The 20,179-nt window shown below is 38.7% G+C and overlaps 2 protein-coding genes across 2 annotated transcripts; one reads left to right on the top strand and one right to left on the bottom strand.

Moving 5' to 3' along the window:
* Positions 1 to 999: 999 nt before the first annotated feature.
* On the bottom strand, positions 1,000 to 10,367 carry LOC134222999 (zinc finger protein 665-like). The gene is made up of 5 exons (XM_062702138.1): positions 10,193 to 10,367; positions 8,919 to 9,045; positions 7,928 to 8,859; positions 2,026 to 2,152; positions 1,000 to 1,961 (listed from the first exon to the last, which is right to left on the bottom strand). The coding sequence occupies exons 1-5, from the start codon at positions 10,219 to 10,221 to the stop codon at positions 1,131 to 1,133; spliced, it is 2,046 nt and encodes a 681-aa protein (XP_062558122.1). The 5' UTR covers positions 10,222 to 10,367; the 3' UTR covers positions 1,000 to 1,130.
* A 2,580-nt stretch (positions 10,368 to 12,947) lies between these two features.
* LOC134223985 (uncharacterized) lies at positions 12,948 to 15,209 on the top strand. The gene is made up of 2 exons (XM_062703208.1): positions 12,948 to 14,475; positions 14,530 to 15,209. Exons 1-2 carry the CDS (start codon positions 13,157 to 13,159, stop codon positions 14,819 to 14,821), a joined length of 1,611 nt encoding a protein of 536 aa, XP_062559192.1. The 5' UTR covers positions 12,948 to 13,156; the 3' UTR covers positions 14,822 to 15,209.
* Positions 15,210 to 20,179: the final 4,970 nt, after the last annotated feature.

Raw genomic sequence — 20,179 nt, 5'->3', positions numbered from 1 at the left:
TGAGGATAAGTTCCCGAAAAATGAGTGACATTTTTCACGCGATATTTTCGTATGAATTTGTATTTTGGCCATAACTCTCGATCCCATAGTCCGATCTGGCCAATTTTAAATAGAAAACAATGGGACAGGATTCTGCGTCGAATGCAACTTGTTGCGAGTAAATCGGTTGAGGATAAGTGCCCGAAAAATGAGTGACATTTTTTACACGATTTTTTCGTATGAATTTGAATTTTTTCCATAACTCTCGATCCCATAGTCCGATCTGGCCAATTTCAAATAGGAAACAATGGGACAGGATTCTGCGTCGAATGCAACTTGTTGCGAGCAAATCGGTTGAGGATAAATGCCCGAAAAATGAGTGACATTTTTTACGCGGTTTTTTCGTATGAATTTGTATTTTGGCCATAACTTCCGATTCCATAGTCCGATCTGGCCAATTTCAAATAGGAAACAATGGGACAGGATTCTGCGTCGAATGCAACTTAATGCGAGCAAATCGGTTGAGGATAAGTTCCCGAAAAATGAGTGACATTTTTTACGCGATTTTTTCGTATGAATTTGTATTTTGGCCATAACTTTCGATCCCATAGTCCGATCTGGCCAATTTCAAATAGGAAACAATGGGACAGGATTCTGCGTCGAATGCAACTTATTGCGAGCAAATCGGTTAAGGATAAGTACCCGAAAAATGAGTGACATTTTTTTAGTAGTTTTGCGCACACACACACACACACACACACACACACACACACACACACACACACACACACACACACACACACAGACATCACCTCAATTCGTCGAACTGAGTCGATTGGTATATAACACTATGGGTCTCCGGGCCTTCTATAAAAAGTTTGTTTTTGGAGCGATCATATAGCCTTTACCGTATACTTAGTATACGAGAAAGGCAAAAAGTAAAACGGATTGAAATTTAACTCTATAGAGAGTCAGGTTTGTACTACATTTTTATGTTTTCATGTAATTTTTGTTTAAAAAAAAAAGCAAACACACACTTTGGAACAATTCAACACAACTTTTTTTTTCTATGAAAAAAATATGGAACTTAAATACTGCTTCCATTTTCTGAACATGTTTCACTTTTATTTAACATGAATCTCGATCAGTCTCTAAACTTTACCCTTGTGAGTCTTGTTGATGTGCACATTGAGATTTCCTTTCTGGGTGAACGTTTTCGCGCAAAAGTCGCATCCAAAAGGCCTCTCGCCGGTGTGAGTATTCTCGTGCAACTTGAGCTGGGAATGCTGAGAGAAATGCCTACCACAATAGCGACATTTGTGATTTTTTGGTGAATTAGCACGAGACGATTCTTTCCGCTGTGGGTGCATGGTCTTCTCATGTTTTCTCATCTGATCTACCTTGGCGAATGTTCGGTCGCATTGGTTGCATTTAAACGGGCGTTTTGGGTCGTGTAACGTCTTCATGTGATTTTCGAGTAAGCCTTTCTTTCCGAAAGATCGATGGCAAAGGTTGCATTTGTACGGTCTACGTCTGGTGCCAGTTTTGATGGGTATCTCTGATTCGTCAGATTTCAGATGCGAAAGCAGATTAAAATCCATTTCGCCAAATGCCAGTCCATCTCCATTATCAAATTCATCATTGATATCCCGATTTTCAACAGAGGCTTCATTTTCCACATCTTGATCAACCCTAATCAAAAACGCTCCTCCATTGACAGCCATCTCTTCTTCGAAATCAACTCCAATCCAATCTGATTCTTCTTTTGACTTCCTGTCAACCAAACTTTCGTCGTGTTCATCGTCATCGTATAATCCGAAAATATCCGGTACAACCTCGATAGTTTCGTTGTGCAACGTTTGTACTTTACTTTGAAAAATTTCCTCGCACTTTATGCACTGCTCACGAAACCTGCACACCTCTGTCAGCATTTGCTTACATTTTGAACAAATCGAAGAGGTTATCCCATAAGCTGGCATTAGCTGCAACATAAGAACAAAATATTTAAGAATGAAATGGCATGCATTTGTTTTGTTTTTAGATTACCTTAACGGTAAAACATTCGAAAATTTTCTCATTCAAATTCTCGTCAGATTTATTGAAAAACACGTCCTCCATCTTTTTGTTAGTCACCAAGCACAATCGGCAAATTGATCGACATCTTGTAAGATCCCTAAAAAGAACAATAGTTTTTATTAGAACTGTTTTTTGTATGTTACTATTACAACACTGAATATATGATTTAAAAGAGTTTAAGTCAATTAACTCACGATTACCTTTTTTTTTAATTTTATAAAATATTAAAGGTCGAGGAACCTCACCCATATTATCGCAGCGCCCTATAAATAGGACAGCTCTTGGGAATGCTCAGCAAGCTTTAGTTACACTCCGGCCGTAATGAGTTAAGGACTAACAGTTCACGATTAGAAACACTATTGGACTTCGGTAGGGACACGGCAGGTATTTCCGTCCATCGTCGTAGGGGCTAAAACCAACGAAAGCAACGTACATTTGCTAGAACTCCACTATAGCAGAACGTTTCTCCTGAGCCTACGATTTGGTACGTATGAGTTTTACTAAAAACAGGGCTGGTAGTGACCGAAGCCACTCAAAATAGTGACTTTAGTGACCAAAGCTGACGAAAAAAGGGACCAAATATTGACTTTCAGTTGCAGAAAAAGTGACCAAATAGTGACTTCCAATTTCAATTGCAAGTTCGATGAGACGAAATCAAGCGTTTTTGGGTCGAAGGAGAATATTTTTTTCGTAATTTGTGCCGGAAAACATCTATCGTACGGCCGAGTTGCCGAATAATATGCAATTAATTGTTATCTATCACTCACCACTCTTTTTTTTTAGAACGAGCTCAGAAGAAGAATTAAAATCGTACTCGGTAACTTGTATCTACTCAGTGACTAAGTAAAATTATTGCCCGCTCTTCTAACCCCACGGAAATTTTACTCAATATCAGTAAAAAAGCAGGACAACTCAAAATTATGAGTAGTCTGCAAGCAAATCAAATTTTTACGCCACTGGAAGTGATCGAAATATGATTATCACTCTTAACACCTGTTTTTCTTTCCTGAAAATTATTTCTCGGCGAATATTTGCGTGAATGAGCATTCGCTTCTGGTGAAAATAAGTGAAAATTACGATCATTGGATTAGCTGCCTAATCTGCGACAGGAACAGTTTTGGTAAAAAACGATACAAAAATTATGAAGATTCATGTTCAACGAGCCTGGGATTGAACGCTTGACCTCCTACTTGTAATGAGGACCATGCTCTCTGAATTTTTAAATATTTTTACTTCAAAATACGCAGATTTTTCGACTTGATGTGCATATTCATAAACGATTTTTGCTATGGAATTCGGCAGCGCATGCAATTTTCAAAATTGGGGAGACTTGATCGCCTTTCTATGATATCTACTCAATAAATATTTGTTCAGAGCAAACCCTTCATTACATCTGTCAAAATCTACAAAAAAGCCGCTTGAGAACAAATTATATTTTCTTGAATTTTTTAGACAATTTTGTATATGGATGCCTAATGAGGGATAAAGTCTCCTCAAATTGAGGCAACAACTCAAAATTCAAATATCCTGAAATTGTGGTGGAATGGTGGCATTTTTATCAGTGAAGATTATTTAGCATATTTATGGATTTGTTCTGTGAAAAAATGATAGCATTTGGTCATTATTGGAAGAAGTTGTTCTAATTTTGCGTGGCCACAAAAATTATTTTCTGGAGGAACAAAACACAGTAAATAATAGAGTAAACAAGTTTCAATTAAAAAAAAATAACTCGCCACATAACGATCATAGAGGATCTATTATAAAAATACGCTATAACAATACAACTTTACTGCCCATGATCGCATATATGTAACATATGCATTTCGGTTGATTTTGTAAATTCTCCCCACAAAATCAATAATTTTCAGCTTACCACAGATAAGCAAGATAGTAAATCCTATTTTACTGTTGTGGGATTAGATCCAATTGAGCATTCTGAACGATTCACATGCTTTTTACAAAATGAACAAAAATGCGAGTGTAACAAATATGCGATCATGGGCAGTTTGGTTCTTCACCCCTATTCTTGTTTACGGACGAGTTTACGGACTAACGAAACTTTTGAACGAATGCAGTTCGTTCGAATCCCTGCCTCATTTGATTTTGCTGGCGTAAACGAGAATGCACATCAGCTTTCGTTCGAAAGCGCATTCGTACGTAAACAAGAATAAGGGTGCTTGGTAAAACAGTGGACAATCAAGTCTCCCAAGGAATCAAGTCTTCCCACCTTCCCCTATTGCATAAAGTTTTAGTTAAAAAAAAACTAAATCGACAGGTCTCCTGCTTGCATGACTGTATACCAATTTATAAACTGTGACATAAAACACCTTCAATTAGCTACTGGTGATATGCCAATTGGAGCAACAAATTAAAATAAATGGCTGGCGATGTTTCTGAGTGGTCATTTTTCCAAGATCCGTAATTTCATTTCCGCCATAAACAAAACATCTTCCAATGGATACATAAAGCTTTATAAAAAAAATCTTAGTCAATAGTTTCAAAATAGTTGAAAATAGTGACTTTTTGCGAGAAAAAGTGACTTTAGTGACTTGAGGTCGAAAAAAGAGACTTTTTAGTGACTAGCCCGAAAAAAGTGACCAAGTCACTAAAAAGTGACCCGCTACCAGGCTTGTTAAAAGCGTCACTTTTATTGGTTTTCGAGACTCTGACGAACCTGCCGTGTCCCTACTTCGATTTTGACTCATATTAAACCCATCAGTATCTCAAATAAGGCTTAATACCAGTTCCATTCAAATCATAAAGTACGTCACGCTTCCAGAGAAAGAAGGAGGTTTCGAGAAGCATGGCAATCCATAGGGTAAATCACTACTTGGGCCTATGGACCCGATTTCCGGCTCACTGCACAGCAAACTAAGGATTTATACTTTTTAGAAGCCGTAGGTTTATGATTGATAATTTAAAAAAGTCTCCCATTTATTTCGCACAATACTCAATATTTTCCAACCATTTATTTCACTCCTAATTGGTCCAATTATAGAAAACAAAAATGTAGATTCCGAACATTCGCTCTCCGTTGCTACACCATTGAGCCGGAGTGGTTCTTTCCACTTTTACAAAACGGTATTTTCATATAAACAACTACCGTGCACGCACCATACTTTGCGCAGTTAAGGAAATGCAAAATTGAATCAACTCGTAAAACTTACAGAAAGCAGCTATTTGCCTGAAATAGGTTCCATGCTGTAGTATTATTATCATATTATTGTTTGAGAACTAAATTTGGTACAAAAATTTGAAAAAAAAAGTAAATTGAACTTCAAAGCAGACCCCTTATTATATGCCTAACTTTGCGCACATAACTTGGAAAATTTCCAACACGATGCAAGCGTCTATCATACAATTTTTCATCAAAATTTTATTTTTTCAGCTAATACTACTATTACAATTCATGTTCATTCCATTTGTAGGCATATTTGAGAATATGAGGATGCCCAGCATTATTTTCTTATGATTCGACATACTTAGTATGTTTTTACGTCTGTTGGTGTACATATGTACAGCCTCATTTATGTACACTGGCCACAGCAAAAAAAGTTATTTTTTGCGTAAACCCTATTCCGATGAGGTATATCATAAATGTTGAAAATATCGAAGAAATACGAATTGTGCGCAAAATTAGGTGCACTGTATTGAAAAAATGTTCCTAACATTGCGCATCATATATTTTAACAAAAAATGTAAATAACAAACCAAATTCTCATGAGATGGCGTCAACAATAGTATAATTATCTAGTCCATGTGTAATCAGTTGTCAGCGATTGTAAAAATTTACAAAAAATACAGTTTTTCGGGTAGACCGTCACTTGTCATTTGTGCTAAGAACACGCCATTTTGGTTATTTTCACTGTTTTCAGTACAAGTTTCGACTACTAAAATGAAAAATGTGTCATTTAACAGCGAAAAAACGCATGCACTGTTATGATAACACGTATATTGTGCTGACAATTAAGTTATAATAATATTTCGAAATTCAATTTAAACACATTCTATTACAAAATAACCGCAAAATGCGCAAAGTTAGGAGCTGCGCAAAGTTGGGTGCGTGCACGGTACCTGAAAATCGTTACAGTTCTCGATACAATCATTGCTTGAAGCTGTTAATCACCACACAATAATTCTAAACCGAACAAAAATTCACCTCGGCATAAGAACTTCTAGCCGCACCGTGCTGCCAAAAGGTCAGGAGTCTTTTTTAGTATGAAAAAAATCCTTCGTCGTTCATAGGAAAACTATCTAATACGTTGACGCTATCATGATAATTCTCTCGATTTTAAAAAGTGAAAAAAAAAATAGTTTTTAGACGTTTGGAAGTAATTTGGATGAGTGAATATATCTTTTCAACCAAATAAAAATTATTATAAATAATACCATGGGGGCCCTCCTTAGCCGTGCGGTAAGATGCGCGGCTACAAAGCAATACCATGCAGAGGATGGCTGGGTTCGATTCCCGGTACGGATTGGAAATTGTCTCGACTTCCCTGGGCATAAAAGTATCATCGTGTTAGCCTCATGATATACGAATGCAGAAATGGTAACTCGGCTTAGAAACCTCGCAGTTAATAACTGTGGAAGTGCTTATTGAACACTAAGCTGCGAGGCGGCAATGTCCCAGTGGGGGATGTAATGCCAATAAGAAGAAGAAGAAGAAGAATACCATCTGGCATCATGTCGCCGTTGAACGTGCATATTTTTGTTTACGTCCCATTTTCTACCGTCCCGAGAGAGAATGAGAGTAAGATGTTGAGAGATTGAGCGAAATTTTGCTTAGGCCGGGAACTGGTTTGGAAGTGGGCCAGATATGCAATCGCTATGACTGAAATGAGTGCTGGACATCGTTAATTTAAATCGAATGAAAGCTTTTTCAAACGATGTTTACCAAGAAAAGCTATTTTTAAGCAGAAGTGAACCCCTTTGCAGTATTGCACGGCCCACGAAATTCAGGAAAAGTTGCTTCCTGTCATAAATATCAATTAAATAATGCAGTCGTATGCATGTTAGGCCGGGAATGGGGTAAGAAACCCTATAAAGATGAAAATTTTTAATAAATTTTTAATTTAATAATTTTTAATAATTAATATCTTTATAGATCTTTCATTAAGACGGTTACGGCAACGATCCATTCAACTATTTTACATGGTCAACACTGATGTTATGGCAGGTATATTTTTTAGAAATCAAACTGAAAACATTATTATGACGGATATTCTTTCAACATTAGAATTAAGTAGATGCGATATAAAACAGATCCATGTGGTTGTAAGTTGTTATACCTATCTTTTTTATTTTTATCAAATAAATTTCTCATGCAATCGGCTTTGAAAAAAAGTACAAATAAAGACATACAAAACAGAAAAGTATTACAAACTTTAATTTAAAATTGAGTAAACTCTAAAACAGTTACAAAAGCTTCCATATTCAAAATTTTAGAAATACCATACCTGAGTGCAATAATTCATTTACAGTTGCATGTTTCTTTCGTTTGTCCTTCTAATTAGGCTTAAAAACTTAAACTTCGAGGCAAGCCGTGCAGATTAGTAATGAACAGTGAAGTACTGGGTTGAAAGATACCTAAATGCACGGTAATAAAGCGTCAAGAATCATGCAATGAAAGCTTTTATCGTCGACCATACCCCGGTACCTAATATTTTTTAATCGAACGATCGTGACTCATTTAATCGGTACTATGAACATCTTATACGAATATTTAATAGTGTCTGAAAGAATTCTACCTGAGGACCTCTTGAAAGAACACAGCGCATTGAAACTATCTAACCTAAAGAAACACTGTATTTGTTAAATGCTAGTAATGGCAGCCTGATTCCTTTATCTGTGCTAAATTTCCCTTCAGGATAAAATTTGTTCTGGCTGTTGCTTCAGTTGTTTTTCATTTTCCTTATGAGTCTTATTGATGTGTACATTCAGATTGCTTCGCTGAGTGAACGTTTTCCCGCAGATGTCGCATTTGTAGGGCCTCTCGCCGGTATGGGTGTTAATATGCAATTTAAGATTGAAGCTTTGCGCGAAACCTCTACCGCAGTATGGACAATGGTGTTTCTTCCAAGGAATGGAACGTTGAGACTCCGTCCGTTGCGTGTGTTTGCTCTTCAGATGAGTCACCATCTCATCCATCGAGGAGAATGCTTTATCGCATTCATTGCACTTGAACGGTCGCTGGGGATCATGCGAAGCTTTCATGTGGTAGTTCAGATTACTTTTCTGGGCGAAAGATCGATGACACAGGTCGCATCTAAATGGTTTATGTCCGGTATGAGTATTGATGTGTGCCTTTAAGTTACCAGATTGCTTGAAATACTTTTCACAGTAGGGACACTGCCAGTGTTTCCTGTCCTTGATGTATACCGTTAGCGTACTAAGGTCTAAATCGGCAGATATTTCCTGAGATTTGTCAAGTGTTTCGTCATTATAGCCATCTTTGTCGGCTAAATCATCCTCGTCCTCATCCCTTGCCATTGGCTTAACTAAATATGCCCCTCCATTGACTTCCATGGCATCCTCGTAATCCATTCCATTCTCATTCCAGACTCCAGGTTCGTCCTTGATGTCGACAGATCCCGTGTTGATGCAACTGTCTTCATTTTCTTCGTCACTATGCAATCCGAAAATGTCCGGCACTACCTCAATAGTCACATTTTCCATCTTTTCAACCTTACTCTGGAATATTTCCTCGCACCTCTGGCATTGCTCGCGAAATTTGTATAACTCAGTCAGTCTCAGTCTGCACTTGGAGCAGATAGATGAAATTATTCCGTTCGCCGGCACCATCTAAAATCAAAAAATCGCTTCTAATAAAAATATTCAACCAATTTTTTATGCTATTTTACCTGAATCGCAGTACATTGGAATATTTTTTCGCTCAGCATCTCATCCGTTTTATTGAAAAATAGGTCCTCCATTCTTCCACTTGTCCCCAGACACAAACGACAAATTGATCGGCATGTGGAAAGATCCCTTAAATAAGTAATAGAACAGGTCAAAATGACGAGTTAATATACTTCCACTACTTGATCAACACTATTGACAGACACGTTTGACTGAAGTAAAATTTAATTTTATCGAACTTTTTCCATAACAACCACATTTTATATTAAAATGGATGTGAATCAAAACACTGTAAAGGACATTAAAAGACGGTCATCAAGAATAAAAAATATATTACCACGATTTAGAAAGAGATGAGCATTGTATTGAAAATTAAAAACCTACTTTTCAAAACAAAACAATGGACATATGTACATAGAATACATAGAATAGATCTAAATGGCTTTTAATCCGCAATCAAGGATATGAGATATGCACTATCAGAACCAGCATATCATTCCTATTTTAGTTTCAATCACTTTTAAATTAGTTTTAGTGTTCTTTTTTATCGTATTATAGAATGATAAAAAAACAACACTTTTGTTCGCGAGAAATGTGAAAACTAAGTTCTAATAAATGTATACTTCCATAATAGTCTTATAAAAATGTACATGATCAGATTTGTAAATTTCAACAAAATAGCCATGTTATGTACAATATTCAGGTACTATATTTTTCAATAGACGAGTTCAAATATAAGAAAATATGACATATCCTAAAGCACAGCATAGGAAGATAATTTTAAAATGTTTATAATAAATTTTAGGCAAAATGTTATTAAAACCTGATTGATGTACGATACGGAAAAGTTCTTAAGTACATCACAGTCGTGTGACTTCCTATTTTTACTTGGATTCGTCTATAAGACCCCTTTATTAAAATAAAAATTATCATTACAAAAGATATAAAAATATAATTATCTATTAAGAAGCGAAGAACTTTATGAATAAGATTCGTCACGCCTACCACATTAAAATACTAATTTTAATAATTTAATATCATATATGAAATTATATTCGAAATTTGATTTCTTAGTGCCATCTGTTAAACACAATATAAATCCCTTAATTCACTCACAGATTTATATAACCTCATTCACCATTAGATGCGAACTATTGAAAAAGTGCTGTACCCGACCCGACTCTCTTCCCTCAATATGTGAAGGCGTCCTTCACATATTTCCAATTCACAGTCCCAATAACAGCACAAAATTGTCAGTTTTTCATGATATACTTACAAATTAGCAATCAAATGATCGTAGTCCATATCGGAAATCAGCTGAACTTCAACTTTTTATACAAATCACGTACTTTTTCCAGAGATTTTTAATTAAAATCCAGTAATTTGAAAGCTTATTGCCTAAAACAGGAAAGATAAACATGCACTTTGATGCGCACAACAGATGCTGACAAAAACTAGACCAACATTTGAAAAGGGCGTAACAGCCAAAATTTATTCCTTCTGATTCTTCGTCTATATATATAGCTCTATATGTGGACAAAGAATAAGAAGGAATAAATTTTGGCTGTTACGCCCTTTTCAAATGTTAGTCTAGAAATGACAGTTTAGATTTTACCTGTTTTACCGATTGTGAGCATCCCTGCAGTTAGCATTGCAACTATAGTCCGGCGGATATACTTTTTTTTTATTTAAAAGGCTCTTCCTAGGGCGGGAACTAGAACTGCCTGTGAGTTCCTCATCGCTTGAAGGTCGGCATCTGTCTCATCTTAATACAGTATACCCCCGCTGATCCGACAAATATATGGCCGGACTACCGGGGTTTCTCTCGTTAATCCGACTGTCAAATCCATACACGTAAAAAAATTTAATGTTGTTTATTATTAATATTTCTAATACTTTTTTGCCAAAGCAGGCGCTTAATGACATGTATAAGAAAAAACTTATACATCGCATTAGTCACATACATTCGGAAACTTATACTTTTCATTAACTTATGAATGTTATTAGCTTTTTGATATGGGATCATTCATTAGGTGGCATAATGAAGAGTATAAGTATTTTCGAATGGTTTTTTGCCATAACATATAAGGTTATTTTTTTACGTGTACAAATGAATCAAAACAAAATCACAGCACAAATTTGAAAACTGACAGCATAATGTGTTTAAATGGGTGTTGATACTTTTTAATCCGGAAAATTCCGAATTAGCGAGATCCGGACTAACGAGTCGTCGGATTAACGAGGTCCGGATAAGCGGGGGGTTACTGTAGTTTTCCGAGTCAGTCCGGCGGATATTCCCGTATTATCAAACCGGACTTCAAACCGTTACAACAATAGGGCACTGCACGGAAAGATCTTCTTCTCTTTCGTTCTTCATAAATTTTGACATTTACTGGTCTTGTTGTTTTCTAATTTATTTGCAGCGAGAAAGAGACAAAGCAGTCCGTGCAGTGCCCTATAGTTAATATAGTTGTTGTCAAAGTATCCAGTTTCACGCGAGCAGTAATGACCGCCGGCTTGCCTGCGGATTAGTGTCTGATTTGACTTTTGTGGAGGTCAACTGCACCAATCGGTCCGATCATTTTGATCAATGTGGTATATAAAAAGGCTTGAATTCACTTCATCAGCAACTTAGGGTCTGTCTCATTTGGATAATTAAACTTAAAAGTGACATTTCAATAATTATCGAATAACCCTGCTCGCAGAGGAAGATTATGTTTGACAGATATCGAATCATTTTGCATCGATCGAATAGCTGGGTAGCACCATCCATTCTTATTACCGGATTGTTTGCTAATTTTCAAACTGTCACTTTTAAGTTTAGTTCTCCAAATGAGACAGACCCTGAATATTCCTGTAGGACTTCAGACCCTTTTGGTAACTCTCTAGAAATCCGTGAATATTTTTGACTAAATCATCGATCACCATCCAAAATAATCTCAGCGTGAGTTGAAACATTCGAGTCGGATTGGGACCTCGAAAGAGCTTCGAAAGGCTTCATCCCTGCATAGTTCGGAACAGTACATAACCGATACGCACGACCGACAGGCAATTAAATCCAAACTATTGCTGTTTCCACATTGGCTGCATCTATCATAAATTTCTTCCGGTTTAACAGCGATGGAAACGTCTCCGCCAAGGCTGTAGGTTTTTTTTTAACCTGAAGCGCTTAATGAGAAAGCGCCATAATCAGTATAATAAAAAAATAAATTTCCCCATACTAATTTGCATGCAAACTTGAAACGGCTTGTGCTAATTCAGCTTTAATCCAAATGAGCTCAAATTTTCGAAGGACACTCAGAATATGATACAGAATCAGATGAGCGTTGTGGAGTAAAATCGATTTTTTGAACCACCCTAATTCTGAACACTTGCAACCGTGTTCAGAATTAGGGTGGTTCATCGGTAGCTTTTGAACATATTGAGTTATTAACAAAATGTAAAATCGATTAAGAGAAGTCGATCTATACAGTTACGCCCCAATGAAACTAAGCGCGAGATATTATAATATTTTGTCGATAAAGACAATAGGGCACTGCACACAAGATTTTTGGAAACATACATTTTCACTAAATTAATGATTTCGTGTGTTTTACTTCTACGTGAAGTTAAACGATTTACAATGATATGGAAATGCTAATATCATCTTCCAAACTTGGACCACAGATAACTTGGACGTACATGTTCATGATAGAATTAGAGGCGAAAGTATAGAATTGATAGTTCCGTTAGGATACGGCAGGCATGAAGAATGTTTTTATAGAAGTCGATTTGAAAGCGAGCGGAGGGCAATATTTGTGATGGCACATATCACACGACCTTCCTTCAGAAGGCAGAAGAACAGGTAGCGGAAACCTTCACCTACCTATTGGTGGTGTTGGTTTGCGTGGGAGAGCTATCAGATTCGTCAAATCGTCGTTTGAATCTTTGTTTACAAAAGCAGATAAGTCGTTTTGAAAATTTTGTCTTGAAGTGTGCCCCCATATACCTGTACATAAAAAAATCTTGCTTTGGAAAATTTTTCACAGTGTATTTATAGTTTTGTTTTGTTTTCCCATAGCATTTTTATTTCTCTCATCATTATTTATCATTATTTTTTATTCGTCATCAATCACTTCATAAATTTAACTTGAAACGCTTGAAACCTGCGGATCGTTGGTTTTGTTCAAAGTTCCTCACAAAGTTCTGGCGTAATACGGAAAACTTTACACTTCAAACAAGCCCCAACACTTTTTAAGAGATGATTCGACCGGAAATTGTTCAGCAGCTGGCGTGCCCATCGTTCGGGCTCGCCACATCATGGATTATCTCGCGCCAGGGACGACCAGCCGAAACGCCGGAACAAGTGTGGCGAGAGTTCCGTCGGGAAACGTGGCCCTTTCCCACTACTGCGACCGGACAAGTTAAAGATGATGGCAAAGCCAGAAAGCTACGGGAACAAGCGAACGAGTTCTACCGGAAGAACCCTGGCGAGACAAAGAAAGTTTTGCGGATGTATAACGAGGGAATTTGTTGGGCGACGGAGGACTCGGAAGAAACAGGAATGGGGTTCGGAAATCGATCGGCAATCTATTACAAGTCTGGTGATTTCAGAAGATGTTTGGCAAATGTTGAACAGGCGAAAGCTCACGGATATCCGGCAGAGAAGATGGCAAAACTGGAGGAACGGAAGAGGAAGTGCTTGGAGGCGCTAACGAGTAATTCGAATGGTGCAAGTGCTGAGCAAGTGGATGAAAATGAGACAAGATATGATTTGGAGATTATAGAATCGAAGGAATATGGCAGAAGTTTAACATCGAAGAAGGATCTAAACGTGGGCGAAATAGCCTTGGCGGAGACGTTTCCGTCGCTGGTGGTGGTTGAACCGGAAGAAATTTATAATAGATGCAGCCAATGTGGAAACAGCAATGGGTTGGATTTAATTGCCTGTCGGTCGTGCGTATCGGTTATGTATTGTTCCGAACTATGCAGGGATGAGGCCTACAAAAGGTATCATAAATTCGAATGCTTGATTGGTGAGGATTTGGAGAAGCTCTTTCGAGGTCCCAAACCGACTCGAATGTTTCAACTCACGCTGAGATTATTTTGGATGGTGATCGATGATTTAGTCAAAAATATTCACGGATTTCTAGAGAGTTACCAAAAGGGTCTGAAGTCCTACAGGAATCCTTTGGAATTGGATTTGACTAATCAGCTGCATTTGCATGTTTTGGCGAATAGTGAACCAGAAACGGAGTCTGATCCTACTGGGAGAGGTGTGACACAATTTTTGACGGCGCTAATATTTAAGGTAGCTGTGGAGGAAAATCCAGCTGTTCCGAATGAACCTTTGATGGATAATGCCAAAGTATTGGTGGAAATTTTGTATAAACTGACTTTATTGGCCAAAGGAATTTGCGATCAGAGTGTTAATGGATTAACTTGCTATTATCCGCTTCTGCAGATGGTCAACCATTCGTGCGCACCCAACGCGGAACGCATCATGGTTCAGGATCAACGATCGATACTTTTGGTTAAGCGACCCATAAAAGCTGGAGAACACATTTTGATATGCTATTTGTAAGTACAACCAAATTTGCGCCAGTAAATTTTGATAATTTGTTTGAATTTCAGTCCCAACGGAAGCACTGATTACAAAAACAGGTCTCAACGAAGAGAGATGCTTCAAAAAGAATTCCAGTTGGATTGCAAATGTTTGGGTTGCACTTTAGACTATCCCTTGCTGAGTGCCATCGAAGAGAACGCCGATTTGAGGACTCGCTTGGAGGATATCAAATCAAAGCCGAAGGACGAACAGATGAAACTGCTGGAGGACTTTCTGCAGCAGAGTGATGATCAGTTTCCGCAAAAGGAGCTTGCCGAGGCGTGGAACTTGTACATACAGGAGAGAATGAAGCATCTTTGAATGCTCGAAAAAAAAGAACTAAACCATCGAAACAATGTTTCAATTGAGAAGGCCCTGTAGTAAATGCCATTAATATTTAATTTTACGTAAAACATATTTAACGACTTTGTAAACATGGCATTCAGATGGGATGTCTACTAATATTAATTTTGTATGATTTTCTTTAATCCTAGCTTATGTTTCTTTATCTGTATTCGATTTAAGTTTTAATTTTGTTTTACCTTCAGAATTTTATTATTCTTGGATTGATTTTTGTTTTGTTTCATTATCAATTTGTTTACTCGAAGAATTTGAACGAAAAATTAGGAACAAGTACCCCGATTTTTACAAAAATGTGATGTAAATACTGATTCAACCGCAATATATTTGATTTGTAATGAGCATTGTATCTATTTGGCGTTGGATTTGAATAGTATCAACCAGGGTAGAAATATTTCACAGTCAATGCAGTGAAAAACATGGATCTCAGTATAATCTGCCGTCGCCTTCATCGCCGCCGTGGTGTGTGCGACTGGGTGCAGCCGAAAAATCATATCCAACACCGACCATTCAATTTCGCATTCAGCCACTCACAAGTCGCTCTGACAGGCTGCTCAGTTCGCGCCTTATACCGTATGACTGTGAGTGGCCCATTAAAACGCGTGGTGAATTTTTTCAATTTGCTGGGTGAATGTGTACATTTTGCTGTGGTAAATTTCATCTTCGCGGCGCTGTGAGTTCTGTTGTTTACTTTTCTGCCTCTCCGGGAATGTGAGGTTGATTTCAAAGCAGAAAGAAAATTAAAAAAATGATATAAAAAAACATCACCTTCATCCAGTGCTGCCGAATATTTACAACCCTGGTATCAACACATATTTTCCCAGGACTACTCTTGTGGACGCTCAGTCAGCTTTTCTACTTTTAGGGCAATTGTTGTGTTGTTGAATACATAAAAAATGTTTTAAGAAGAGTTGTTGACAAATGAGTGAAAAGATGCAATATTATACATATCATAAAAAAAGTAGAATGTTGTATTAAAAACACGACCGCAAATTGAACGTAGAATTACGTTTGCATAGAACTTTGAGAACGGTACACAGCAACATAATCCCTCGCCAGTTATCGCATACAGTCAGGTCACCCTTTTTGGGCACTTTCACTAAGATACCTTGCATCCGACCGGGAAAGTGGCGGTGTCCCAGATATTACGAAATAAGCGATGTAGTAGTTGAGCGGATGTCATGGGGTCAGCTTTGAGCATCTCGGCTGACTTGCGATCGACCCCTGGGGCTTTATTCGATTTCATGCTTTGGGTGGCTGTTTGAATCTCTAGCAGTGATGGAGCTTCGGTATTTGTGTGACCCTAAATGGCCGGAACGAAGCTATGACAGCAACTCTTCGTGGATGCGTTTGCACGCCGTGGAGATCTGACTGCGAGAGGCAGAGTCATGGCTTGCTGCTCGCTGATTGACACGCTGGGGTGTGAGATGTATAAACACACGCTGAAGGTATTTTACTCAAACCCCACATTCCCTTCTTCTCTCATTAAAAACGCAAAAAAATCTTCTAGCATAAGATGTAATGCTTGTTTTTTTCTGGGTTATTTAAATGAAACGAAGGTAAGCATCTCCATTTGAAAACTACACACAGAAAAAAACTACACACCTACTCAAATTGTGGGTCGCGAAATATAAAACGTGATACTTTCGTTCCTATTTCGTGCCACAAATCAATACAAGCATTAAAATTAAGATCTAAGAAATGAATGGATGATTAGAGACCAACAAATTTACGAAGCCAATTGCCGTATTTTGTTATCCGGGATTTTAGCAAATACAATGAAGTTCCAATTCCTTCCAAATACATTCCAAATCTTACCCAAATGCAATCCAAAACTAAGCGGCGTTGAACTTCATTACTTTAAGAACAACTTAATAAAGATAAGAAAATCAAATCCAATTCAAATTGATTCTAACCCAAATGCAATCTAAATCCAACTTAAATTTAATCTGAATCCAAATCCAATTTAATCCAAATGCAATCCAATCCAATTTAAATCCAATCCTAATCCAATCAAAATCCAATCCAAAACCAATTTAAATCCAATCCAAATCCAATCCGATCCAACTGAAATCAAAATCCAATACAATTACAATCCAAATCCAATCCAAATCCAATCCAAATCCAATCCAAATCCAATCCAAATCCAATCCAAATCCATTCCAAATCCAATCCAACTCCGTACATTTAATCCAATTTTAGTTTCATGTATCACCATCATTCTAAATTTCAGGATATTGATGTTGACCTTCCGAGCAACACCTTGCAAATGACATTTATCTTAAATTCCGCAAAATCTGAGATATTATACCCAAATGATAGACGTGTAAACTTGTACTGCTAGCCAATAACTCCAAACTAATCTTACGCATAATAAATTTGAACTTCCGAATAGCTTTGTGAAATCCGGCAACCTTATTAATTTTGCAAAGTCATAGATATGTGATCCAACCCAGCTATGGCTATTAATTCAATACTTTCCAAAATAAATTTCCAGATAATATATTTGACATTCCAAACAGTTTTAAACATCCCAGAATATATCTCCATGTCTCTTAGATTTCGTTATATCATAGCTCAACTGGTAGTCTCATGTACACTAATCCCGCCAAGTGGCTACATGAAATCTAAATTTGTTTTATCCAAAATCAATTCTCGCAAGACTTTGAGATTTTCAAGGCTTTAAAACATTTTCCGTTAGTCTTCCACACGGACCATGTAGTTTCACAGACTGCATTACATTTTTCGGCCACCTTTCAGACACACCTTATAGTTTTCTAAACCACAAACCATTTTCCACCGGTCTTCCAGACGCTCATTGTGATTTTGCAAACCACAAACCATTTTCCGACGGTCTCTCAGACGAGCTTTGTGGTTCTTCAAATCACAAACCGTTTTTCTAGCGATCTTTCAGACGCGCCACCACAAACCATTTCCCGACGGTCTTCGAGACGCGTCTTGTGATTTTGCAAACCACAATCTATTTCCCGACGGTAATCGAGACCCGTCTTGTGATTTTTCAAACCACAAACCATTTTCCGACGGTCTTCGAGACGTGTCTTGTGATTAAGCAAACCACAAACCATTTTCCGACGGTCTTCTAGAAGCGCCTTGTGATTAAGCAAACCACAAACCATTTTCCGACGGTCTTCGAGACGCGTCTTGTGATTTAGCAAACCACAAACCATTTTCCGACGGTCTTCTAGACGCGCCTTGTGATTTAGCAAACCACAATCCATTTTCCGACGGTCTTCGAGACGCGTCTTGTGATTTAGCAAACCACAAACCATTTTCCGACGGTCTTCTAGACGCGCCTTGTGATTTAGCAAACCACAAACCATTTTCCGACGGTCTTCGAGACGCGCCTTGTGATTTAGCAAACCACAATCCATTTTCCGACGGTCTTCGAGACGCGTCTTGTGATTTAGCAGACCCCAAATCATTTTCCGACGGTCTTCTAGACGCGCCTTGTGATTTAGCAAACCACAAATCTTTTTTTCCGACGGTCTTCGAGACGCGCCTTGTGATTTAGCAAACCACAATCCATTTTCCGACGGTCTTCGAGACGCGCCTTGTGATTTTGCAAACTAAAATATTTCACTCGTCACAATTTAAATACTTGAATTCAACTCACCTCTTGAAATCAGCGTCAGGATTCAAAAATATACTGGCAGGATCGCCAAAATGTGTGACCCTAAATGGCCGGAACGAAGCTATGACAGCAACTCTTCGTGGATGCGTTTGCACGCCGTGGAGATCTGACTGCGAGAGGCAGAGTCATGGCTTGCTGCTCGCTGATTGACACGCTGGGGTGTGAGATGTATAAACACACGCTGAAGGTATTTTACTCAAACCCCACAGTATTGACGCGTGTTATACGTCGGATTCTAGGCAGATCATGCCGAGGTGGTGATGGCCTAGCTGGCACTTGAAAAAGTTGTTCGAAGTGCTCGAACCAGCGTTTCAGCTGGTCAGTTGGGTCGGTCAATAACTGATCATTCGCGTCTTTCACAGGCATCGTTGCATTCATCTTCGCCCCGCTTAAGCGTCGTGAGATATCGTAGAGGAGACGAATGTTCCCGGTTGCTGTGGCTCTCTCTCCTTCGTCGGCGAAAGAGTTCATTCACGCTCGCTTGTCCCGTCGACATGAGCGTTTTACTTCCTCCTTAAGAGCCGAGTATCGTTGACGGGCTACGTCTTTCTTCTCTAGATTTTGATCGCTCTATCGCAGCTTTGGCTTCTCTTCGCTCCTCTATCTTCCTCCAGGTCTCATCGGTGATCCATTGCTTTCTCTGGGTGCGCAGATCGCCAAGATTGTTCTCGCTGGTGGCGATGAAGACATTCTTGATAGCGGTCCATTGGTCTTCCACGCTGCCACCTTCCGGAATATCTGCAGCACGCGTCTCTAGTTCTTCAACGAAGGACCGGTTCACCGTGGCATCTTCCAACCGGCGTGTGTTGAATCGTCGTCCAACTCTTTCCTCCTGCCGACGAATCCGCGCAATGCGTAGGCGTATTTCGCCGATGAGGTGATGATCAGACGCGATATCGGCACTACGTTTATTTCGTACATCAAGAAGGTTCCGTTTCCATGACCCACCCAGACCCAGACCCACGTGACCTTGTGAACCGGTCGATGGCGGAAGAGCGATCCCCCGATCACCATGTCGTTATAACCACAAAATTCTGCGAACAGCTCTCCGTTTTCGCTCATTTCTCCGAGACCATGGCGTCCCATAATGCGCTCATGGTTCGAGTTGTCGGATCCTATCTTCGCATTGAAGTCGCCCAAACAGATCTTGATATCACCCTTCGGAATTCTATCTACGACGGCATTGAGTTGACTGTTGAAGTTCTCTTTGTCTTGCAGATCGGCAGCATCGGTTGGCGCATAACATTGGATTATAGTAAGGTTTCGGACGCGTGACCCACTTCATAAGTGCAGAGTGTGCCTGAGTGCTCTGCTTAGTAGGAAGCCAACTCCGCGAAGCCGCCGGAGAGCGTGTTCACCTCGTAAACCAAAGTATAGCATAACTTGTCCCGACGGCGTTCTGGGTTCTCCAAAGTTTGGCCAACGGACTTCACTCAGTCCCAGGATCTCAAGCTTCATGCCTCATTGGCATGCTGCGCCAATTTACCCTGCTGGGCTGAGTCGCCGTAAATCAGTCCGTATTCTCTAATTATCCAACTAACATTAAATTTTAATCGTCTATGACTAGTTTAGTACTTTCCATTTCATTCCACTACGTTTTGTTATCTTTGCAGATACGTATTTCGACCTCAACTATGAGGTCGTCTTTAAAGTGTCTCGTACTTGAC

Source organism: Armigeres subalbatus, chromosome 3 (genome assembly GCF_024139115.2).
Source record: "Armigeres subalbatus isolate Guangzhou_Male chromosome 3, GZ_Asu_2, whole genome shotgun sequence".
In the NCBI taxonomy this organism is placed as follows: domain Eukaryota; kingdom Metazoa; phylum Arthropoda; class Insecta; order Diptera; family Culicidae; genus Armigeres; species Armigeres subalbatus.
Note: the sequence above shows the minus strand (reverse complement) of the source record. Positions and strands in the feature narration are given on the sequence as shown.

Coding starts and splice junctions, on each gene's coding strand:
- LOC134222999 (XM_062702138.1), bottom strand. CDS start 10,221: ATGGACTACGATCATTTGATTGCTAATTT. Junction 8,860..8,918: donor TCCAATGTACTGCGATTCAG/GTAAAATAGCAT, acceptor TTTTGATTTTAG/ATGGTGCCGGCGAACGGAAT. Junction 2,153..7,927: donor CAACAGCCAGAACAAATTTT/ATCCTGAAGGGA, acceptor TGTTCTTTTTAG/GGATCTTACAAGATGTCGAT.
- LOC134223985 (XM_062703208.1), top strand. CDS start 13,157: ATGATTCGACCGGAAATTGTTCAGCAGCTGGCGTGCCCATCGTTCGGG. Junction 14,476..14,529: donor CACATTTTGATATGCTATTT/GTAAGTACAACC, acceptor TTTGAATTTCAG/TCCCAACGGAAGCACTGATT.